This window comes from Oncorhynchus kisutch, linkage group LG20, assembly GCF_002021735.2.
Source record: "Oncorhynchus kisutch isolate 150728-3 linkage group LG20, Okis_V2, whole genome shotgun sequence".
In the NCBI taxonomy this organism is placed as follows: domain Eukaryota; kingdom Metazoa; phylum Chordata; class Actinopteri; order Salmoniformes; family Salmonidae; genus Oncorhynchus; species Oncorhynchus kisutch.
Window position 1 is genome coordinate 19,508,990 of NC_034193.2, and position 18,740 is coordinate 19,527,729.

General features: G+C 39.5%; 2 protein-coding genes across 2 annotated transcripts; both read right to left on the reverse strand.

Annotated features, from left to right (window-relative positions):
• Positions 1–2,424: 2,424 nt before the first annotated feature.
• Positions 2,425–3,737, reverse strand: LOC109865227 (homeobox protein Hox-B1b-like). The gene is made up of 2 exons (XM_020453337.2): positions 3,119–3,737; positions 2,425–2,855 (listed from the first exon to the last, which is right to left on the reverse strand). The coding sequence occupies exons 1-2, from the start codon at positions 3,735–3,737 to the stop codon at positions 2,551–2,553; spliced, it is 924 nt and encodes a 307-aa protein (XP_020308926.1). The 3' UTR covers positions 2,425–2,550.
• Positions 3,738–5,390: 1,653 nt separating this feature from the next.
• On the reverse strand, positions 5,391–6,821 carry LOC109865208 (homeobox protein Hox-B3a-like). Its single transcript, XM_020453320.2, has 2 exons — positions 6,411–6,821; positions 5,391–6,151 (listed from the first exon to the last, which is right to left on the reverse strand). The coding sequence occupies exons 1-2, from the start codon at positions 6,733–6,735 to the stop codon at positions 5,520–5,522; spliced, it is 957 nt and encodes a 318-aa protein (XP_020308909.1). The 5' UTR covers positions 6,736–6,821; the 3' UTR covers positions 5,391–5,519.
• Between the last annotated feature and the right edge of the window lie 11,919 nt (positions 6,822–18,740).

Here is an 18,740-nt window from a genome sequence, read left to right on the forward strand (position 1 = left end):
CAACAAAGGAATCACGCGGAAAGCGGGACATGTGCCATTATCTTTGAGGCCTACTGAACACCTGTAAGAAGCTTTTATCCTGGTTCGAAAATGTTTAGGATACCACCCTGATTTCTGCCTCGATAATCAACAAAAGGGATCTCTCTGTGCTGCCCCTGAACTCCCCAATCCCCAACCCCCTAACCCATGAATACTGTATCCAGTTCAGATCCTTTGAAGCCTGCTGTCCCTGCCTTGAAGCCTGCTGTCCCTGCCTTGAAGCCTGCTGTCCCTGCCTTGAAGCTTGGTGTCCCTGCAGTGTGACGTGCCACAGTGGAACCAGAGACCAAGGAAGTGAGCCAGGCATTCAACTTGTAAAAGAGCTTGCAACAACTGCAACCAGCATGGGGCTCACTATTCATCTCTTTGGTGTCAGAAAATGTTACAGTGAAGAGATAACGATGTTTAAAAAATATGACTAAATGTTGACTTGTTGCTATGTATTATTGCTCTTTGTGTTTCAGCTTGCATTCATGCTATAGCTTACGCCATTACCTTTGTGCCTAGTAGTATTCTCTGCCTGCGTTTCTGCCTTTTGCATCTCTGTGTTTATTGCATGTTAAATCCCTGGCCCTGCTTGTTTTACGTTCTCCAGTTAGAGCTGTAGTGCCACACTGACAGGCTGGTGAAAAAACATCCTCCATCTCCCTGGTTGAACATCTGTCTCCATGGTGCTGGCTCCTCCATTGCTGGCTGTGACGCAGGTGGAGAGCCCCGGTGGGAGGTCTGAGGTATTACCAAGCGAGAGGACAGGAATCACACCTCTGGGTTCAAGTCCTGCACTTAGTCCCTTCCCTGTTTTTGTTGGACCTGTCAGCCGTCACTATATCTACCGCCATCACCTCCCAAGGCCCCATTGTGACTGTCAGGGTAGAGAAAAGATACATGGCAACTAACCTGACATATTCTCTTTGGTGACGCTCAGTGTAAAGTTTAAAGTGAAACGATGATTGGTTGAAAATCTATCAATTATTGACGCCAATTGCTAGAAGAGAACATAAAACCTCATTCAGATGTATTTCAAATCATCATGGCTTGCCTGATGACTGTTTGTTTCAAACAGTCTAATTGGGCAAATGGGAGGAAGAGAGTCAGCTTCAAAAAGAGACAACGAGGGAGGAGAGGACCACATGGGTTGTGGCAGGAGGCAATGAGGCAGATAGGTCTTTTAATGGAATGATCATCATCTAGCACCAGTTCCCTCTTTGTTAATAATTCATGGTAAAAAAAATGTAAGGAACTATGATGACACTACAATTGTCTAATAAGCCATACAATATGTAGATGAAAAAATATCCCCTGCCGCTTTTTAGCCTTGAATATTAAAAGCAAAGAAAAGGAAGAGAGGGAGACCTTCAGTTGACTCGTCAAAGCCATTCTGGTGTCCTGACAGATTGACTAGAGGCCTTTGTGAATCCATTTGTGGGTGAACTTTGAATGAACCTCAGCTTTGGGGGAGAGGGCACTGACAGGCCAGTGCCTCTGGGGCAGGAACTGTGCAAACCTAACACTCAGTGCAAATATTGAGCCTGCCTATAACACCAGGAGATTAAACAGGGTTGTCAAGCCCCTGCCAGCTTTAAGGAAGAGCTGAGGGCAGCATACAAGGTTCAACTATACATTTAGCTCTAGTGGTGGTAGATTATCCAATTACTTTTCTAATGAACTATTATAGCAATCAGAAGAGAAAGTGGCAAGTGTAAGTGGGAACCTGTACCAATTGTTTGTGGATCTCAGGGCATGGCATTTGTGCAGAACCAAATTGAATTTGGGTAACAAATCTAGTGTGAAACCTGGCACCCTGGAGTTTGTTGTCATGTTTAGAAACCCTGGGGGTATTCTGAGGTGAAGAGGTCATTGGTAGCCACCCCATGTGTGGTGAAAGACTCCTCATGTCACATTATGCAAAGGGAAAGAATGGGTAAAACTCAACAGCAATGAAAGACAGAACATGATATATTTGTTAAAGTTTAATTTTGTAAAAACTATTATATAGAAATCAGTCATTATGTGATTGTCAATATGAATTGCATTTCAATGAAAATGACATATTTTTCCATCTGATTCCTAATTTCACGAGTAGGCAGATTTAAAACAGTTTCAACAACAGTTAAACAATGTTGACTTCCAAAATACTATTTGCGTAGAAAGAACATCGAAGAAGAATTCAATTAGTTCCAAAGATTTAGATTTTCTTACAACATATCCTTATTGTCACATTCAATAAATACTTTATAGCCTACTGTATGGGAACATTTCATTCACTCACAAAATGTACAAATCAGCACAAATACAGACTTTTCAAAACAAACATTTTATTTCTAACTTCTCACATAATTATCTAAATGTATTTGTAGAAAATACCCGTAAATAGTGCAAACATGAAACTAAATTGTTTGCAGAAATTAGTGCACCTAAACCCTGTAAACCTGCAGTATCCTTGAACATGTGACAAGTAAAGTGCAGCACCATGAGTGCGGTAATTCAAATGTTATTTGTAAAACGATTGCTTTATGCGGTCTTCGAGCTTGGCGACACATCAGGAGATGAGGTGATCTCTCCCAAATCATTTGCCGGTACTGCTGTGTTTCGAAAGACGGTTCCTGCTTTCTCACGCTTTTTCTGCTTCATCCTGCGGTTTTGGAACCAAATTTTCACTTGAGTTTCGTTGAGCTCGAGAATAGCGGCAACTTCCACTCGCCGGGCCCTGGTCAGGTACTTGTTGAAATGGAACTCCTTCTCGAGCTCTGTCAGCTGCTTTGTGTTGAAGTTGGTACGGATTACATTCTGTTGACCGGCGACTCCATACTCTGAAACTGTAAAAGTTAATGAATGAATGAAGGAACTGATGGATTAAATTAAATTTTAAATGAAGGAATGAAAACAGGAATAAACTGTATTATGATTATGTGATGATTGTGAGCAGCCAAGCACATTTTACGCACTAACATGCAAAGAACAAACATTGATTAGGCAGTGTCTCTATAAATTCCTCATATATATATATTGTAATGTTGTCTATAAATTAGCCTTTGTCATGACAGTGTTATTTATGACCCTGTCCCAGGAGCTAACAAACCTGTTTTAGGGGGATTCCTCTTAACTTTCATCCAGTCGAAAGTTTTTGAAGTTAAATCTGCATTGAAATCATCCGAATCCTTATCACTATATTGGAAAGGAACTAATCTCGAGTAAATACTCTCCAAGTATTCTGGTTGCCCCTGTTCTCCACTGCAAAAGTGCAGATACTGGCTGCTTGGTGCAGACCCTGGCTCACTGTTCCCTTCGGCCAGGGGTTCACTGTTCCCTTCGGCCAGGGGGGGCATGTTCGTTCCAATGGCTGACACAGGAATCCCAGGCGACTGAATGAAACCTCGTTCTTGTTCATGAATTAGAGCGTATTGATGAGGTCCATAATCCAAGTTTGGCCCTGTTGGCGAGCCATACACCGAGTTTCCCGTTGAGCCAAACTGGAGATCTATATGATGTAGCTGGGACTGGTGGAGAGGGTGGCTCGAAGTCTGGTGCACCGAAGAACCACCAACTAACCGCCCATCGGACACAAAACTATCACTTGTTGAGCATGAATTGGAAGATAAGGAGGACCTGTATCCATGGTTTAAATTGTGGTGTCCGGCATTGGCATTGAATATGTTAGTCCCCCTGTTACAAATGGTATAATCTAAGTAAGAGTTCATCCTGTATTGTTATGGCAAAATTAATGAAGACGGGTCAGTCCACCTTAATTGCTCTTCCCTGTGCCCTACAACCTCTAGATAGTATGTCAAATCTGTAAAACTGCCTACCACGCTCATATCACCTTAGTGACAGACCATGTGACTCACTTTACGCCAATGGCAATTGGGACCTATAGCAGTTTGTCAGGTCAGGATCGTCCATCAAACGTCTCACATTTACATGACAAATGCTTCAGTCAAACTCGCCCATCAATCTGATAAGAACAGAAACACGTCACACCACTTCTGCAAGGACCTTCTGGTCAGACTGAGGGAGAATGATAGTCTGAAAAAGTGAAAGATTTTGAAATTATTTCAATTTTGTCTCTCGAAAATGTAGAGTTTGAAGCAAACAGTTGATTTGGATGGTCTATGTGATCGAAATAGTATTTTGTCTGTGCTTTTTTAACAGTATTATAAGAGTAAGTAAGTTTAGTGAACTGAAATGTTTCCATTGTCATTCATGCAGTTAACAAGAGGATATACGATTGGTGTATAATACCAGGCGTTCTCTATGAGAATTATGTTGCCCAATGTGTATAAGTAAAGCAGCTCATGTGAACTACTTGATTAGCTCGGCGTGTTCTTCCGTCTGAGAGCTAATTTTACAGAGGAGTCTTGAAATTAATGCGACGATCAATCTTCTGCTCCTCTAAACGCCTGACAGCTGGTTCTCCAATTTGCTCGAGAGAGAACAAAGAACAGCCTAAATCATTGTGCCTTTATGGACTTTTAACAACGTATTATTGCGTATACTCTTTACCAGACTATACCTAATGTGGCCTATTTCATTTGACATATTTTAATATATTTGGTATGTGTTTTACTCTAACTAGACACCTTTAAACTATATAGAGGTAGCGCAAGCTCTTTTTGATAACAAGATGTGTAAAAAAAAATTGTTCTGCAGAAGGTCTGAACAACAAATGCATTTATTCAACAATAATACAGAAATTATTCGTCAGCATAGCCTACACATGCATTTCAACGTGTGTCCAAAAGGATTTCACAATGAAATTACATTTTGAGGAACATTGATTCAACTGTCCCTGAAGCATAAGAGTCTGTCTGTAAACACTAAGCCCTATGATAAAAAATAACAAAATACATTAAATTCCCATAAATTAAATTAATAAATAACATATAAATAACATTGTAATAAATATGTTTGTAATATTCCAATGCATACAGTTGGGTCATGACTTGCATAATGTCAAGTCTTGTACAAAAACATAAGTGAGAAAAGTTTTAGCTTGAAATTGATTTAAATTCGATGTTTTACATTATCCGGTGGTTTCATGTAATTAAATCATTTCAGGTTTATCCTATATGGATAAGAAATCAAAATAGAAAAACAGAGCTGTCCAACAGGAACGAATAGCCAATGCAGGTGCTGATCTGTGGATGGCATCACATTGACTCTAGCAATACTTATAAACACTCTAGTCGAATTAACTCTGTGTTTTACCTCCGACTCTAGTGGTCACAATCAGTCGCTTAATTCCCAAAATAGTTCAAGCTGCTCTGTTCGAGTAAAATATTAGTAACTCTGCTGTAATGACTCAACACTATTTGCATGCATTTGGATACAGCGAATAATTGGCCTTTTGCGCATTTTTTTTTTTTTTTTTTAAATGTGTGCAGGCCTGAACTTTGGATTCGGTCCACTAAGGATCTGATTATGGTCAAGTGACATTTTGACTACATATGCTATAAATGAGTCAGTTTAGGAGCTTGCTTGATTCATTCTTGAGAAGAATGATGCCCCAATATGTATGTTGTGTTTGGATCATATAGTGTAGGTTTAGGATGGTGTTGGCTTGACGTCATCTGTGCAGTCTGATTACACTGATTACTTATCCCGCATGCAGTGAATGGCAAGTTCACATCAACATGAACAGGGTCAGCTTGAGCATAATGAATGGAAAAAGTACTATCATTGTCCTGCATACTGCAAGGAGCATATTCTGGGGTTGTGGCATATTTCTGTTGCCCTTTCATTGAGTTTGGGTAGACTGATGCACTGACATAATTGTTTTGTTGATGCTTTAAATATGGCGGGGAAACAATGTCATAATCCTCCCCCATTGCATTAAAATAACCTAGATTGGTAAGAGTTCCAGGGCTACCTAAAGAGGAGCACAGTCCTTTAAACTTTCCATCTTTCTTGCACTTCATTCTCCGATTTTGAAACCAAATCTTGATCTGCCTCTCCTTTAGACTGAGTTGGCCAGCCATCTCCACGCGCCTGGGGCGGCAAAGGTAACGATTGAAGTGGAACTCCTTCTCGAGCTCAACCAACTGGGCGCTTGTGTATGCGGTGCGCGCCCTTTTGGAGACTGCAGTTGTTGGGCTTTCCTCGTCACCAAATAGTTCTGCCGAGAGAAAATGAAATGTAACCTCATTCATAAATTGAATACAGTACCTAAACAAAATCTTAACATTAGGCTATATTACATTACATTAACATGTGAGCTTCTTTCTAAACTGGAAATGCAATTAGCCAACGCCCATTGGTCGTAATCATATAATAATAAAATTAGGATTTATCCAGCTTAAAACAGTATTATTTATATACCTAAATGGGAATTTTACTGTCCAACTATTTATTGGGCTAGGCATTTGAATACACACCATTAACTTCTAAGGGATTGTCTCCGTTGTTCTTTATACAGTTCTGAATTGTCGACTTCTTCATCCACGGGAATATGCTTTTGGTGAAGGTAGAATTTGAGTTAGGGTCAATCTCTTTTGGGTGCTGTGATTTGCTGTTGCCATTTGACTGCGATGAACAATCCAACTCCTTCAAGTTGACCTGGCTCTCCAGGTAGGCCAAGGGCTGGTGGGCTGGTGCGTCATGATTGTATCCAAATCCACTGGCACCTTGGTATGGGGACTCTCCAAATATTGCTATGGCGTCTTGGTAGGTATTTCTCTGCATTGTCAAGAAATGTCTCATCAGCTACTGGGGCCCTTTTGACCTTCTGAAGGAACATTGGCACCCAGAAGTCACGTGACAGTTTCCTTCCAATGACCTCTTGGTTGCTGTTCTGAAAGGTTATGAAAAAACACAGAAGGGAGGTGACAGTATGAATCCATCTTATCAACTCAATAGCATCATGACGTGAATAGGAGCCTTTCAACCTGCTTACAGAGGCAATGTCAGACTAAACGATACTCTCTAATATCTACTTTTCCCTTCTCATCCCTAAAACAAGTCATTGTTTGTTGAGAAACAAGTCACCAGTTTTTAGTCCAGTAGTGTTATTCAACATAGGCCTACTTTTGCAGACGCGTCAATGGGCTGAAACAAACAACAATGCAATTTGAATTCCAGAAAGGGAAGACATTATTTTTATATTTTCAAGAATTTAATGCTAGAATGCTTGAGGCCTGTAGAACTTGTGTGAAACTATGCTATTTTAGAGAAAAAAATAAATAGCTCTACATGTTAAATTACTAGCCTAAATAAATACAACTAATTAAAGACACATAGGCTAATGATAACATTATTATAATATACAACTGTCGATAGAGATTTAGCCAACAAAACCAAGGTAACTGTGTCAAGTCTCCTACATAAAGCCCAATGTAGGGGGGAAAAACAGCCAATTTCTTTATTCAATATCAGATAAACTTAACCGTTAATGGTAGCCTATAATTGTATATGTCTAATCACGTTTCCTTAAATTTCCATTGAAATCTTCAACATGAACAAAATATTCAAGGTCTCTAAATTCATTATGACGATTATGCTGAGTATGCCTTTAAAAGCAACCAAAATAAGTAAAAACAGAAGATGATTAAATAGTTTAAGAGAAAACGAATGTTGGATGGTATGGAGGCATAGCGTACAGCTTTATGAACTCTGCTTGAACCGCGCACGAGTCATATGGTCATAAATCACAAAGAAAATAGCCGACCATTCACCAGCCCGGCTTACCTTAGCGTATAACGTAGACCCCACGAATACTGACTAGATATGATTAATTTCACATCCAGAATTAATAACGAGAGGTCTCTCCTTTCAAAAACATCGAGGAGTATTATAATCCAGTTTCAATGATAGGCTTGCTATTAGCTCATTGGGAGTCGCCCACAGCATGGAAGAGGTCGAACGAGAACATGGGTAGCCTTTGCGCAGCTGACTAGACAGCGAAGAAGAATTCTGGCCACATCGCCAATTTGAAAACACTATTCGCCGAAAACCATGACCTCAGTCCGTAAATTATGAGACAAATACATGTGGATACATTACTCCATGATGCTTTGTAAGTGGCTGTCTGCAGTTATAGCAGCCTATTTTAAAATGTGTGTTTAGGATAGCCTTTCCACAACGAAAATTATGGTAATTGCAGATATGGTGGGACGGGGCTAGTGGCCTTTGATCGATTTGATTCACACGAGAGCAATCTGCATTAATGAACTGACCTGAGGCCCCAACTTTTCTCTATGGCATAGCCATAGAGCTAACATAGGTCTACTCAAAGTATAGACTGGGCTATCTCATTGGATGTTTTTTGCCAGATTTGACCAACAATACAAATATAAAAATCAAGAGACCAGTGTTTGGAGATGACAACAGAAAACAAATAACAATTTGAGAATAGTAGCCAAAATGTGGATTTGCATTGGTGTCTTAAAATAAAGAAAGGAAATCAAAACGCACCGATTGAACTATGCCAAACTAAATTGTCAAAATGGGGTTATGATTTTGATTTGGTCACTTTATGACTTTGCATACTATTGCATGACCCCTGCATGAATAATGTATATCAATGTGAAATTTGCCAAAAAGTTCGCGTTGAGTGTGACTGGCTATCAATAGAATGTATTTCCATGATAATATGAATTTAACATTTCAGGATTATGCAGTTGTCTAACCTGGCAGACAACCATATCGAAAAGTTAACTATTTTGCACACATCAGGACAAAACACACCAACCCAACACTCAAAACACACCAACCCAACACTCATATTCAGTTTTGGAGAGATAAATGAATATTCCAGCATATTAGTGCTCAAAAGGCCATGGACCCACATTGCGTCAGTTTATTTGGAGAACCATCTGCTTCTTGGCTGTACAGGTTAGACATTGAGCCTATTGGAGGTGAGGATCAAACATGCCGCTATAGGATTGTTGTTAGTGGATCGATACCCATTGGGACTGTGGCGGTGCTTTGATCTTTGATGTTAACCTTTTAATTGAAAATACTCAATCCCCTCGATTCATTCATTAGGGACAATAGTTAATACCCCAGGCAGGATAGCTAATGTTTAACTACACGAAAGTAATTAGGCTACAACACAAAATAATCTAAACATTGACCAGTCTTTTGATCAAAGACGTCAGGACTGCCAATCTAACGAAATTTAGCCGAGGTAATTTAGCCGTGACCGGTTCAGACCATGCACATGGATTTGTTGAATGAAGCTATCAAATGGATACCATACATTTCCCACTTTTTCTATTTACATTGTCATTATACATTTATAGGATGTCTGCCTATAGCCTAGCTATATAATCTTTCAGTGATCAAATATATATGTGTGCCTATTCTTCGAATCTCAAGACAAATTCCTTTCATATACACTGTCATGGAAATACTATAATAATCGTTTCAAATCATATTCCATAAAAAGCTCCTATCCTGGGGGAACGATGATCAATTCGAAATGATGCATGAATATGTGGCGTCGAGATTAGACAATGATTTATTTCAAGGTTCTATGGCTTAAAATGAAACGTTAAGGCTCTGTAATTGCCAAGTTGATGTAACCCGAGACCTCCAGGCAGAAAGTCTTTATATCGGTCTGCTCAGCCCAGATGAAGGATGGAGAAAGACAATTAAGAGCACCGATTAATCGTATCACTTGTGGATCTGTAGAGTAACACACATACAAAAACAAAACAAGAGTATTCCAGAAACACAATGGCAGCTGTCTCTGACATTGGCTCACATATCATTAGGCTATAAATCAAAATGGAACGACTGGCAGACAGGAAAGAGAGGAAGATAATGTAGGATGAAATGTATACATCACCTAAACCATCGAAATCAATTAAAAAGAGATAGATAGTCTAGCCCATGGATCTCTCGCATATTGAAACTTCAATATAGAAAATCAAACAACATAATGTTTCATGCTTGTTGTAACATTTCTTGAATTGGACCATACATTTCCTGCAACGTCATTCACATAGCCTGATATATTTTTTTATTATTCCTTTATTTTACTAGGCAAGTCAGTTAAGAACAAATTCTTATTTTCAATGACGGCGGATTAACTGCCTGTTCAGGAGCAGAACGACAGATTTGTACCTTGTCAGCTCGGGGACTCGAACTTGCAACCATTTCGGTTACTAGTCCAACGCTCTATCCACTAGGCTAGCCTGCCGCCCCAGGTTAATACAGATTAATACAGATTCTACAAAATGTTATCCATATACTTACAATACATTTGCAGGATCTTCTTCATTCCAGCCATGTAGACTTTAAGAAGATACATTGTACATCAGCGGGCAAATCACTACAGTGGTTGGCCTGATGAATGCATGCATCTACTCTGCAACCTCTTCCTCAATTAGTTAATGAATCACGTGACATGGATGGTTGCTCACCAGGCTACTCTGACCTATGATGTGGGAACTGGCTTCAGAGCAATGCAACTTTGTGTTGTATTATTTGCACGGTGCTGCAAATATAAAGTCAAACCTACCCATATCGTTTTTGATTTGCACTGTAGTGCTGTCTTTGAGAACGAAGATAAGAACTCTGATTTCTTTGGCAGACGGTCTGGTCCTCTATAGATAAACTGTATAGCAAAACAAAAGTGTATTAAAGAATGAAGAAATACATGTTATCCTGAACGATGCCCACATCTTAGGCCTATACTGAAACGTCGAATGGAGCCGTTAATTTCTCTGTGATAAAATGGTTGGTCGGTTAGAATCTAAACTCATGGATTAGTTCAGATTGCTACAAGGCAAATTATTATTAAAAACGGCAAGGCCTCCTGCTGATCTCATGCAACGGCAATTGATAACAGGCGCATAAATACAATAAACAAGATTTACAAATGTTCAAACAACTGATTCTAGTCTATAAGAGGCAGACATATTTACGCCAGCAATTAACTACCCTAAATCAATTTAGGTAAGGCAAATAAGTTAACACACCCTCTGAGTTTAGTCGACAACAGCGAAAATCGTTTTAAAAATGCATGGGGATATAGGAAGTTTCAGACCCAAATATTAATTTCAGGCCTCATGGTCAGCATGACGAAATTTAGGACAACATACAGTAAACATTCTAGCATTCAGATTTGAACAAAAACAGACTGCCGCGTCAAAGTATTGATCCATCCCTGACCGTGTGGGTGTGGGTGTGTGCGTAAAAAGTATAAATAGTATAACTATAAAGAACTACGTCCATCCTCTTTGATAATATTTAATACCATGAAAAATAACATCTTATCCAACTTCCTTACACTTTTAATAAAATGTAGTCTGCACTAGCCCAGTTTGGACTAGCCCAGTCAATCAATATCGTATAGGCCAGGGCTCTCCAATCCTGTTCCTGGAGAGCTATCCTCCTGTATGTTTTCAATCCAACCCAGTTGTAACCGACCCGATTCAGCTGATCAACCAGATAATTATTAGAATCAGGTGCGCTATTATGATTGGAGCCAAAACCTACAGGACCGTAGCTCTCCAGGAACTGGGTTGGAGAGCCCTGTCATAAGTTGGAAAGCTTTCATATAATAACGCTTTTTAGAATAGATATAACACCTCATGGCTTACCCATCAGTTTCATTGAAAATACATGAGACGTGCATTTCGTTATAACAATGGACCTATGTTTGAAAACTGGAAGTAATGAGCAACAGTGGCACTTACCGAGGTTCTCTAAAAACGTATCTTATTATCCAAAAGACAAAACTCGGGCGTAAAGGTTAGCACTCGGTATTCGCCAGCAGCTAGTTTTGCGCATTATAGTTTTCAAAGGAGACATGATGGATATGTCGGCGAAATGAATGCAGACGGAAGGTTATCGTCAGTAGTAACATGGGGCTGTCTATAGACTGGGCACTTGATGCTGAGTGGGTAGGGCTACCTCCCCGAACAATGTAAACCTTAGCTCGCCCCATGTCATTGCTGTTAATCTTTAGACGGACTCGCGGTCATTACTAGCCAAATAGTATGGATTATATTTAAAGTAGTAATCCTGGGATAAGAAAAATTACCATTTTGATCTTGACCGTTTGTGTATTACAGCAACACGATTAAATAATAATTAAAAAAGGCATAATGACAGAAAGTTTATAAACTAGGTTTGGCACACATCTAGTCCAACATTAGGCTCTCTCTGTCAAAAAGGTCAGTAGGCTCTGTTGAGGGTAAATAAAGAATTGCACGTTAATTCCAATCTCTCAATATAGGCTATGTATCCCTGTTGCACAGTGGCTCCAAAGCCCATGATTTCCATCTCAGCCTGCACCTTCAGTGGGGTATGAGGGGAATAGATTACAGGTATTCTTCAGTGGCGCCTAAATCAATACCAACGAAATCCTAAATGTCTTGTTTAAGCATTTTTTGTGTGCTAGATGCAAGAGAACCACGTTTAGGCTATTTGTTTTATTTCCAATCTTATTGATCTTCACTGGAATTATGTCAAGGTGGACCAAACGATTCTAATTAGCATGATATACCTACATGTAATTGCCTAAATAAAGGAAACACAAACATAAAGTGTCTTAACCTCTATATTTCTGTTCCGTGTAAAATAATTACAAACACAACATGTAAAGTGCTGGTCCTACGTTTCATAAGGTGAAAAAAATATCCCAGAAATGTTCCATATGCACGCATATCTCTCTCCTTTGTTTACATTCCTGTTAGTGAGAATTTCTCATTTGCCAAGATATTCCATCCACCTGATAGGTGTGGCATATCAAGAAGCTGATTATTGCTGGGGACAATAAAAGGCCACTTAAAAATGTTCTGTTTTGTCACACAAAACAATGCCACAAATGTCTCAAGTTTTGAGGGAGCGTGCAATTGGCATGCTGACTGCAGGAATGTCCACCAGAGCTGTTGCCAGAGAACTGATGTTCATTTCTCTACCATAAGCCACCTCCAAAGTAGTTTTAAAGAATTTGGCAGTATGTCCAACAGGCCTCACAACCACTGACCACATGTAACACGCCAGCCCCCAGGACCTCCACACCATCAGGCTTCTTTACCTGCAGGATCTGCTATGCTATTTTGAAATTGTTTCATGTTGCGTTTATACTTGTGTATAATATATATATTGTACATAATAAATAAAAAAATAACGGGTCAACATCTAAATATTTCTCCCAGCGTTGATCAAAGCTCAGAAGGCTTATATTCTTGAGCTGACGGAGTTCTAATCGCGCCTGCATCTTTGCGAACGAGTGGAATCATGAACAGTGGTCTGTTCGTAATGTTCGCCTGCGTCTCCTGGACTTGCCTCCCGGATTGGCCTTTTTAGCATTACATTCACCACTCTCTCAACGGCTAACTCCGCCCTCTCGTGCACATGCCGAGGGCCTGAGATGTGAATCTAACCACCCCAGCTCGGAGTCGGCTCAAGTAGGTAACTAAAGACCCTGTGGAGTGTGTTTGCGAGATGCCGGACAAAAGGCCATTTTAAAACCGTCCCGAGACTCCTGCCGTGTCTACAGACATCCCCCAAAACAAACAAAAACCGTCTTTCAAAGAATGAGTGCACAACTGGTAAATAGTCTCTTATAAAGGCAGTATGTCGGTCGGGTGGCTAGCTGTCGCAGATACTTAAATTGCAGGCTCTGTATTGGGCTACTTTATCCCAAATAGAAAAGGATGAAGTAAGAATCGAACGTTAAACGGAGCATACCTCAGCGGGATAATAATAACGCTGCTTTACAGAGAATAGGCTATACTGAGACAGCCAGTGATGTGGTGAGGCTGAGGCAGTCTGCAATGCATGTAGGAAGAAGCAGAGATACCGCAAGATAGCGGAAACAAGCAAGCAAGCAGGCAGAGAGAGAGAGTTTAGTAAAGTGGTTTCCAACTTGTTAAAACTTATGGAACAAGTTGTGAACAAATATAATATATATATCTCAATATGAACATCTCCACATGGCCTATTTTCCCTATAGGCCTATATTGTCTAATCAAAAAGCAAACAATACAGTCTTATATCGATCGTCCACTGGAGTTTACAGTTTACCCATCACCCACTACATCACTGATATTAATACAAAAATTGTAAGTAAAATTCTAATAATTCATGTGAATGCGATAATACATAGGATCATCTGTGTGCTCCATTGACGCCTGTGTGGAGCTTGATGAGTAATGCCTAGGAATACAAACGTGAGCACTATGGAATTTGAGAAAAGATATATCTATGTAAATAGTTGATGGTTTTATACAATTCATTATGACAACTGACTGAACAGTCGCTGATGCTGTGTCAGTGTCATTTCTCATATTTCCCTCTTTCAAATCAAATAAAATCAGGTTCACATTACAACTGTTTAAGCTAGCTAACAGGCTATGTGGATGTTGATCAACTGAGGTGAAAGAACTAGCAGCCAAACGGATCATTTCTGTTCACCAAATAGCATTTTTACGTTTTTTAATTGTATAACAAACCTCACTAAAACTCGAACCCTGGTTATGGCTCTGACCATGATCGGCCAGATGAGCTTCAGTGCGCATTGGCATAGATTCTACAAGTGTCTGGAAGTCTATTGGAAGGATGCGACACCCTTCTTCCATGAGAAATTCCATAATATGGTGTTTTGTTGATGGTGGTAGAAAACGCTCTCTCAGGACACATCCAGAATCTCCAATAAGTGTTAAATTGGGTCTAGTGACTAACACACACACACACACACACTTTAAACCCCATATGCTCATTTGAAACCCCTCTTCTTGTCACTGAGGTCTCTTCCTCTATTTTGGCAGTTAAATGCAGACTGTTTTTCAATTTCAAGTGTTGATTAAAAATGGTGACATTGAAGACGTTATCCGAGTCCTGACTTTTGTTTGGTAATTTCCTCCAGTGCAAACATACAGTTGAAGTCGGAAGTTTACATACACTTTAGCCAAATACATTTAAACTCAGTTTTTCACAATGCCTGACATTTAATCCTAGTAAAAATTCCCTGTTTTAGGTCAGTTAGGATCACCACTTTATTTAAAAAATGTGAAATGTCAGGATAATAGCAAATTATTTCTTTCAGCTTTTATTTCTTTCATCACATTCCCAGTGGATCAGAAGTTTATATACGCTCAATTAGTATTTGGTAGCATTACCTTTAAATTGTTTAACTTGGGTCAAACATTTCAGGTAGCCTTCCACGAGCTTCCCACAATAAGTTGGGTGAATTTTGGCTCATTCCTCCTGACAGAGCTGGTGTAACTCAGTGAGGTTTGTAGGCCTCCTTGCTTGCACACGCTTTTACAGTTCTGCCCACAAATGTTCTATAGGATTGAGGTCAGGGCTTTGTGATGGCCACTCCAATACCTTGACTTTGTTGTCCTTAAGCCATTTTGCCACAACTTTGGAAGTATGCTTGGGGTCATTGTCCACTTGGAAGACCCATTTGCGACCAAGCTTTAAGTTCCTGACTGATGTCTTGAGATGTTGCTTCAATATATCCACACCATTTGCCTGCCTCATGATGCCATCTATTTTGTGAAGTGCACCAGTCCCTCCTGCAGCAAAGCACCCCCACAACATGATGCTGCCACCCCCGTGCTTCACGGTTGGGATGGTGTTCTTCTGCTTGCAATTCTCCCTCTTTTTCCTCCAAACATAACAATGGTCATTATGGCCAAACAGTTCTATTTTTGCTTCATTAGATCAGAGCACATTTCTCAAAAAAGTACGATCTTTGTCCCCATGTTCAGTTGCAAACCGTTAGTCTGGCTTTTTTTATGGCGGTTTTGGAGCAGTGGCTTCTTCCTTGCTGAGCAGTCTTTCAGGTAGTGTCAATATAGGACTCATTATGCTGTGGATATAGATACTTTTGTACCTGTTTCCTCCAGCATCTTCAGAAGTTCCTTTGCTGTTGTTCTGGGATTGATTTGCACTTTTCGCAGCAAAGTATGTTCATCTCTAGGAGACAGAACGTGTCTCCTTCCTGAGCGGTATGACGGCTGCGTGGTCCCATGGTGTTTATACTTGCGTACTATTGTTTGTACAGATGAACATGGTACCTTCAGGCGTTTGGAAATTGCTCCCAAGGATGAACCAGACTTGTGGTCTACATTTTTTCTTCTGAGGTCTTGGCTGATTTCTTTTGATTTTACCATGATGTCAATCAAAGAGGCACTGAGTTTGAAGGTAGGCCTTGAAATACATCCACAGGTAAACCTCCAATTGACTCAAATTATGTCAATTAGCAGAAACTTCTAAAGCCATGACATAATTTTCTGGAATTTTCCAAACTGTTTAAAGGCACAGTCATCTTAGTGTATGTAAACTTCTGACCCACTGGAATTGTGATACAGTGAATTGTAAGTGAAATAATCTGTCTGTAAACAATTGTTGGAAAAATTACTTGTGTCATGCACAAAGTAGATTTGGACTTGTAGACTTGCCAAAACTATAGTTTGTTAACAAAAAAATGTGTGGAGTGGTGGAAAAACGAGTTTTAATGACTCCAACAAAGTGTATGTAAACTTCCAACTTCCGACAACTGTAACTTGTCTCTCTCCGGGTTTAAAAAAACATGGCCTGCTGGAGCTACGTCATCCCGAAAAATCCAGATCCCAAAACACATACGAGGTGGACACGAGCTTTCTGATTAATGTCGTCTTTGGACATACAGCCTTTGATACACACCGCGCCTCACGAATCGCATGGCATTTTAATATTTGTTAGAAGCGGTGACCTGCGTTTCACCCCTTCCTCAAGACCTCACACATGAACAATTTCTGACTTGTTCGATGATATTGAGTAATATAGGCCTACTCCTTCTACCAAAAAAGGAGCAGGGGCCCAATATATACTGGAACCAGGCTCCTGTGAGTTATTGGAGCTGATCATTCTGAGCGCAGAGAGAGCAATGACATGTATAGTGATTTACAGTTAAATAGCAAACAGTGGGTAGGCTAGACCTACACCCGGAATTAAAACATAATTCCAAATAAATACATTATTTTGTTCCAGAATGTTTTTACATGTTAGGGTACTCGAGAAAGTGAGATAATGGGAGACATTTTGTTTTCTCTCCTCTCATTGGAAATATAGGCCAGGCATTGTCATATAACCACAGACTTTCTAAGGTTTTGAGTTTTTTTTTTTACACTGTGCTTAATTTACAACTTTGCTAAAATATTTGAGTAGTCTAGACGTCATACATGTTATCCATTGGACATAAAGTAGCCTATTGTTTTGTGTGTAGGCTATAACATAGTCATAGGCCTATAGTTAGATGATCGATTGAGCGGGGCAACAGTGAAGCCGGTCTGAAGCGGGCTCTGCTGGTGTGCAGGTGGCGTTACATCACGTCACTGAATAAGCATTGGCCTATGCTCCAATCGCATATTTTAAGATTTACTTTAATTAAGGCCACTTTGTGAGGCACGATTATTATGCCATCTATCCACGCATATTAAAATATTTGTGTCGACTGTTGTAAGATAAGTTTTCAGATAAAGAACAGATAGCCTGTTAATCTATGAATACTTTTTCAATGTAAAACTTTATTCCCAACTGCTCAACAAAAAGGCCTACGCACTAATAAAGGTGTCAATAATCTCCATGCAATTGTATCGAATATAAATAATAAGTAGGCCTAGAAATGTAAAACGACACATAGACAATTCTTAAACAAAACACTAACGTATTTTACGCATTAATCCATCCATATAGAATAATACAATTCCATAGGCTACCATTTATGCTTCCAAAAGCACAAATTAAAACAATTATTCAGACTGTCTTTTTCGTTCGTGTAGGCCTATGGATTTCAAGGATGTTGACGATGCCAGAGAAACAGGCCTATTGGTATTGTAGGTTAGATCCTCAGCATCTGTGGCTCTCGTCTAGTGACCTCGCGATGATCCCGGTCTATGAATTATTGATGAGATCCGTGCACAGATTACCCCTATCAATATGCAATACTTATTATCCTGGTTAAATGGCTATTTAACAGTTATGAATAGTGGAATTGTTTCAACCCAATAGAAAACATTGGTGTGTGTTCTTTAGCATATATATATTTTTTTTATATATAAAATGATTTAAGCAAAAAAAGTTTGAGACATCGGAAATATTTATTGCATTTAAGTACATTTTAGAAGAATAAATGACAGCTATTGACGAAAGATGTCAAAACCAGTGTTTTCATATTGGCCTAATTTGATTGGATATCACCACGCAGATCTGCGATTGCATGCTGATTCATATACAATTTGGTAAAGTATGCTTGCTGCACATTGGGACACATACAATTTAGCCATGGTGGCAACTACGCAAAGACATGAACCATTAACATAGGCTACAAACGCACAATAGCAACACGTTATTATAATATAACATACAAAATTGGGCGTAATTCCAAGTTTGACATACAGGCCTACACAATCAGGATCAGTGTTTGATGCGTTTATATACTGAACAAAAATATAAAAACGTAACATGTAACAATTTCTAAGATTTTACTGAATTTTGGTTCAAATAAGGAAATCAGACAATTGTAATGAATTAATTGGGCACTAATCGATGGATTTCACATGACTGGGAATACAGATATGCATCTTTGATTACAGATACCTTTGAAAAAAAGCCTCAAAATGGGCCTCAGGACCTCGTCACGCTATTTCTGTGCATTCAAACTGCCACCGAGAAAATGCAATTGTGTTCATTGTTGGTAGTTTATGGCTGCCCATTTCATAACCTCAACGCCACCATGGGGCACTCTGTTCACAACATTG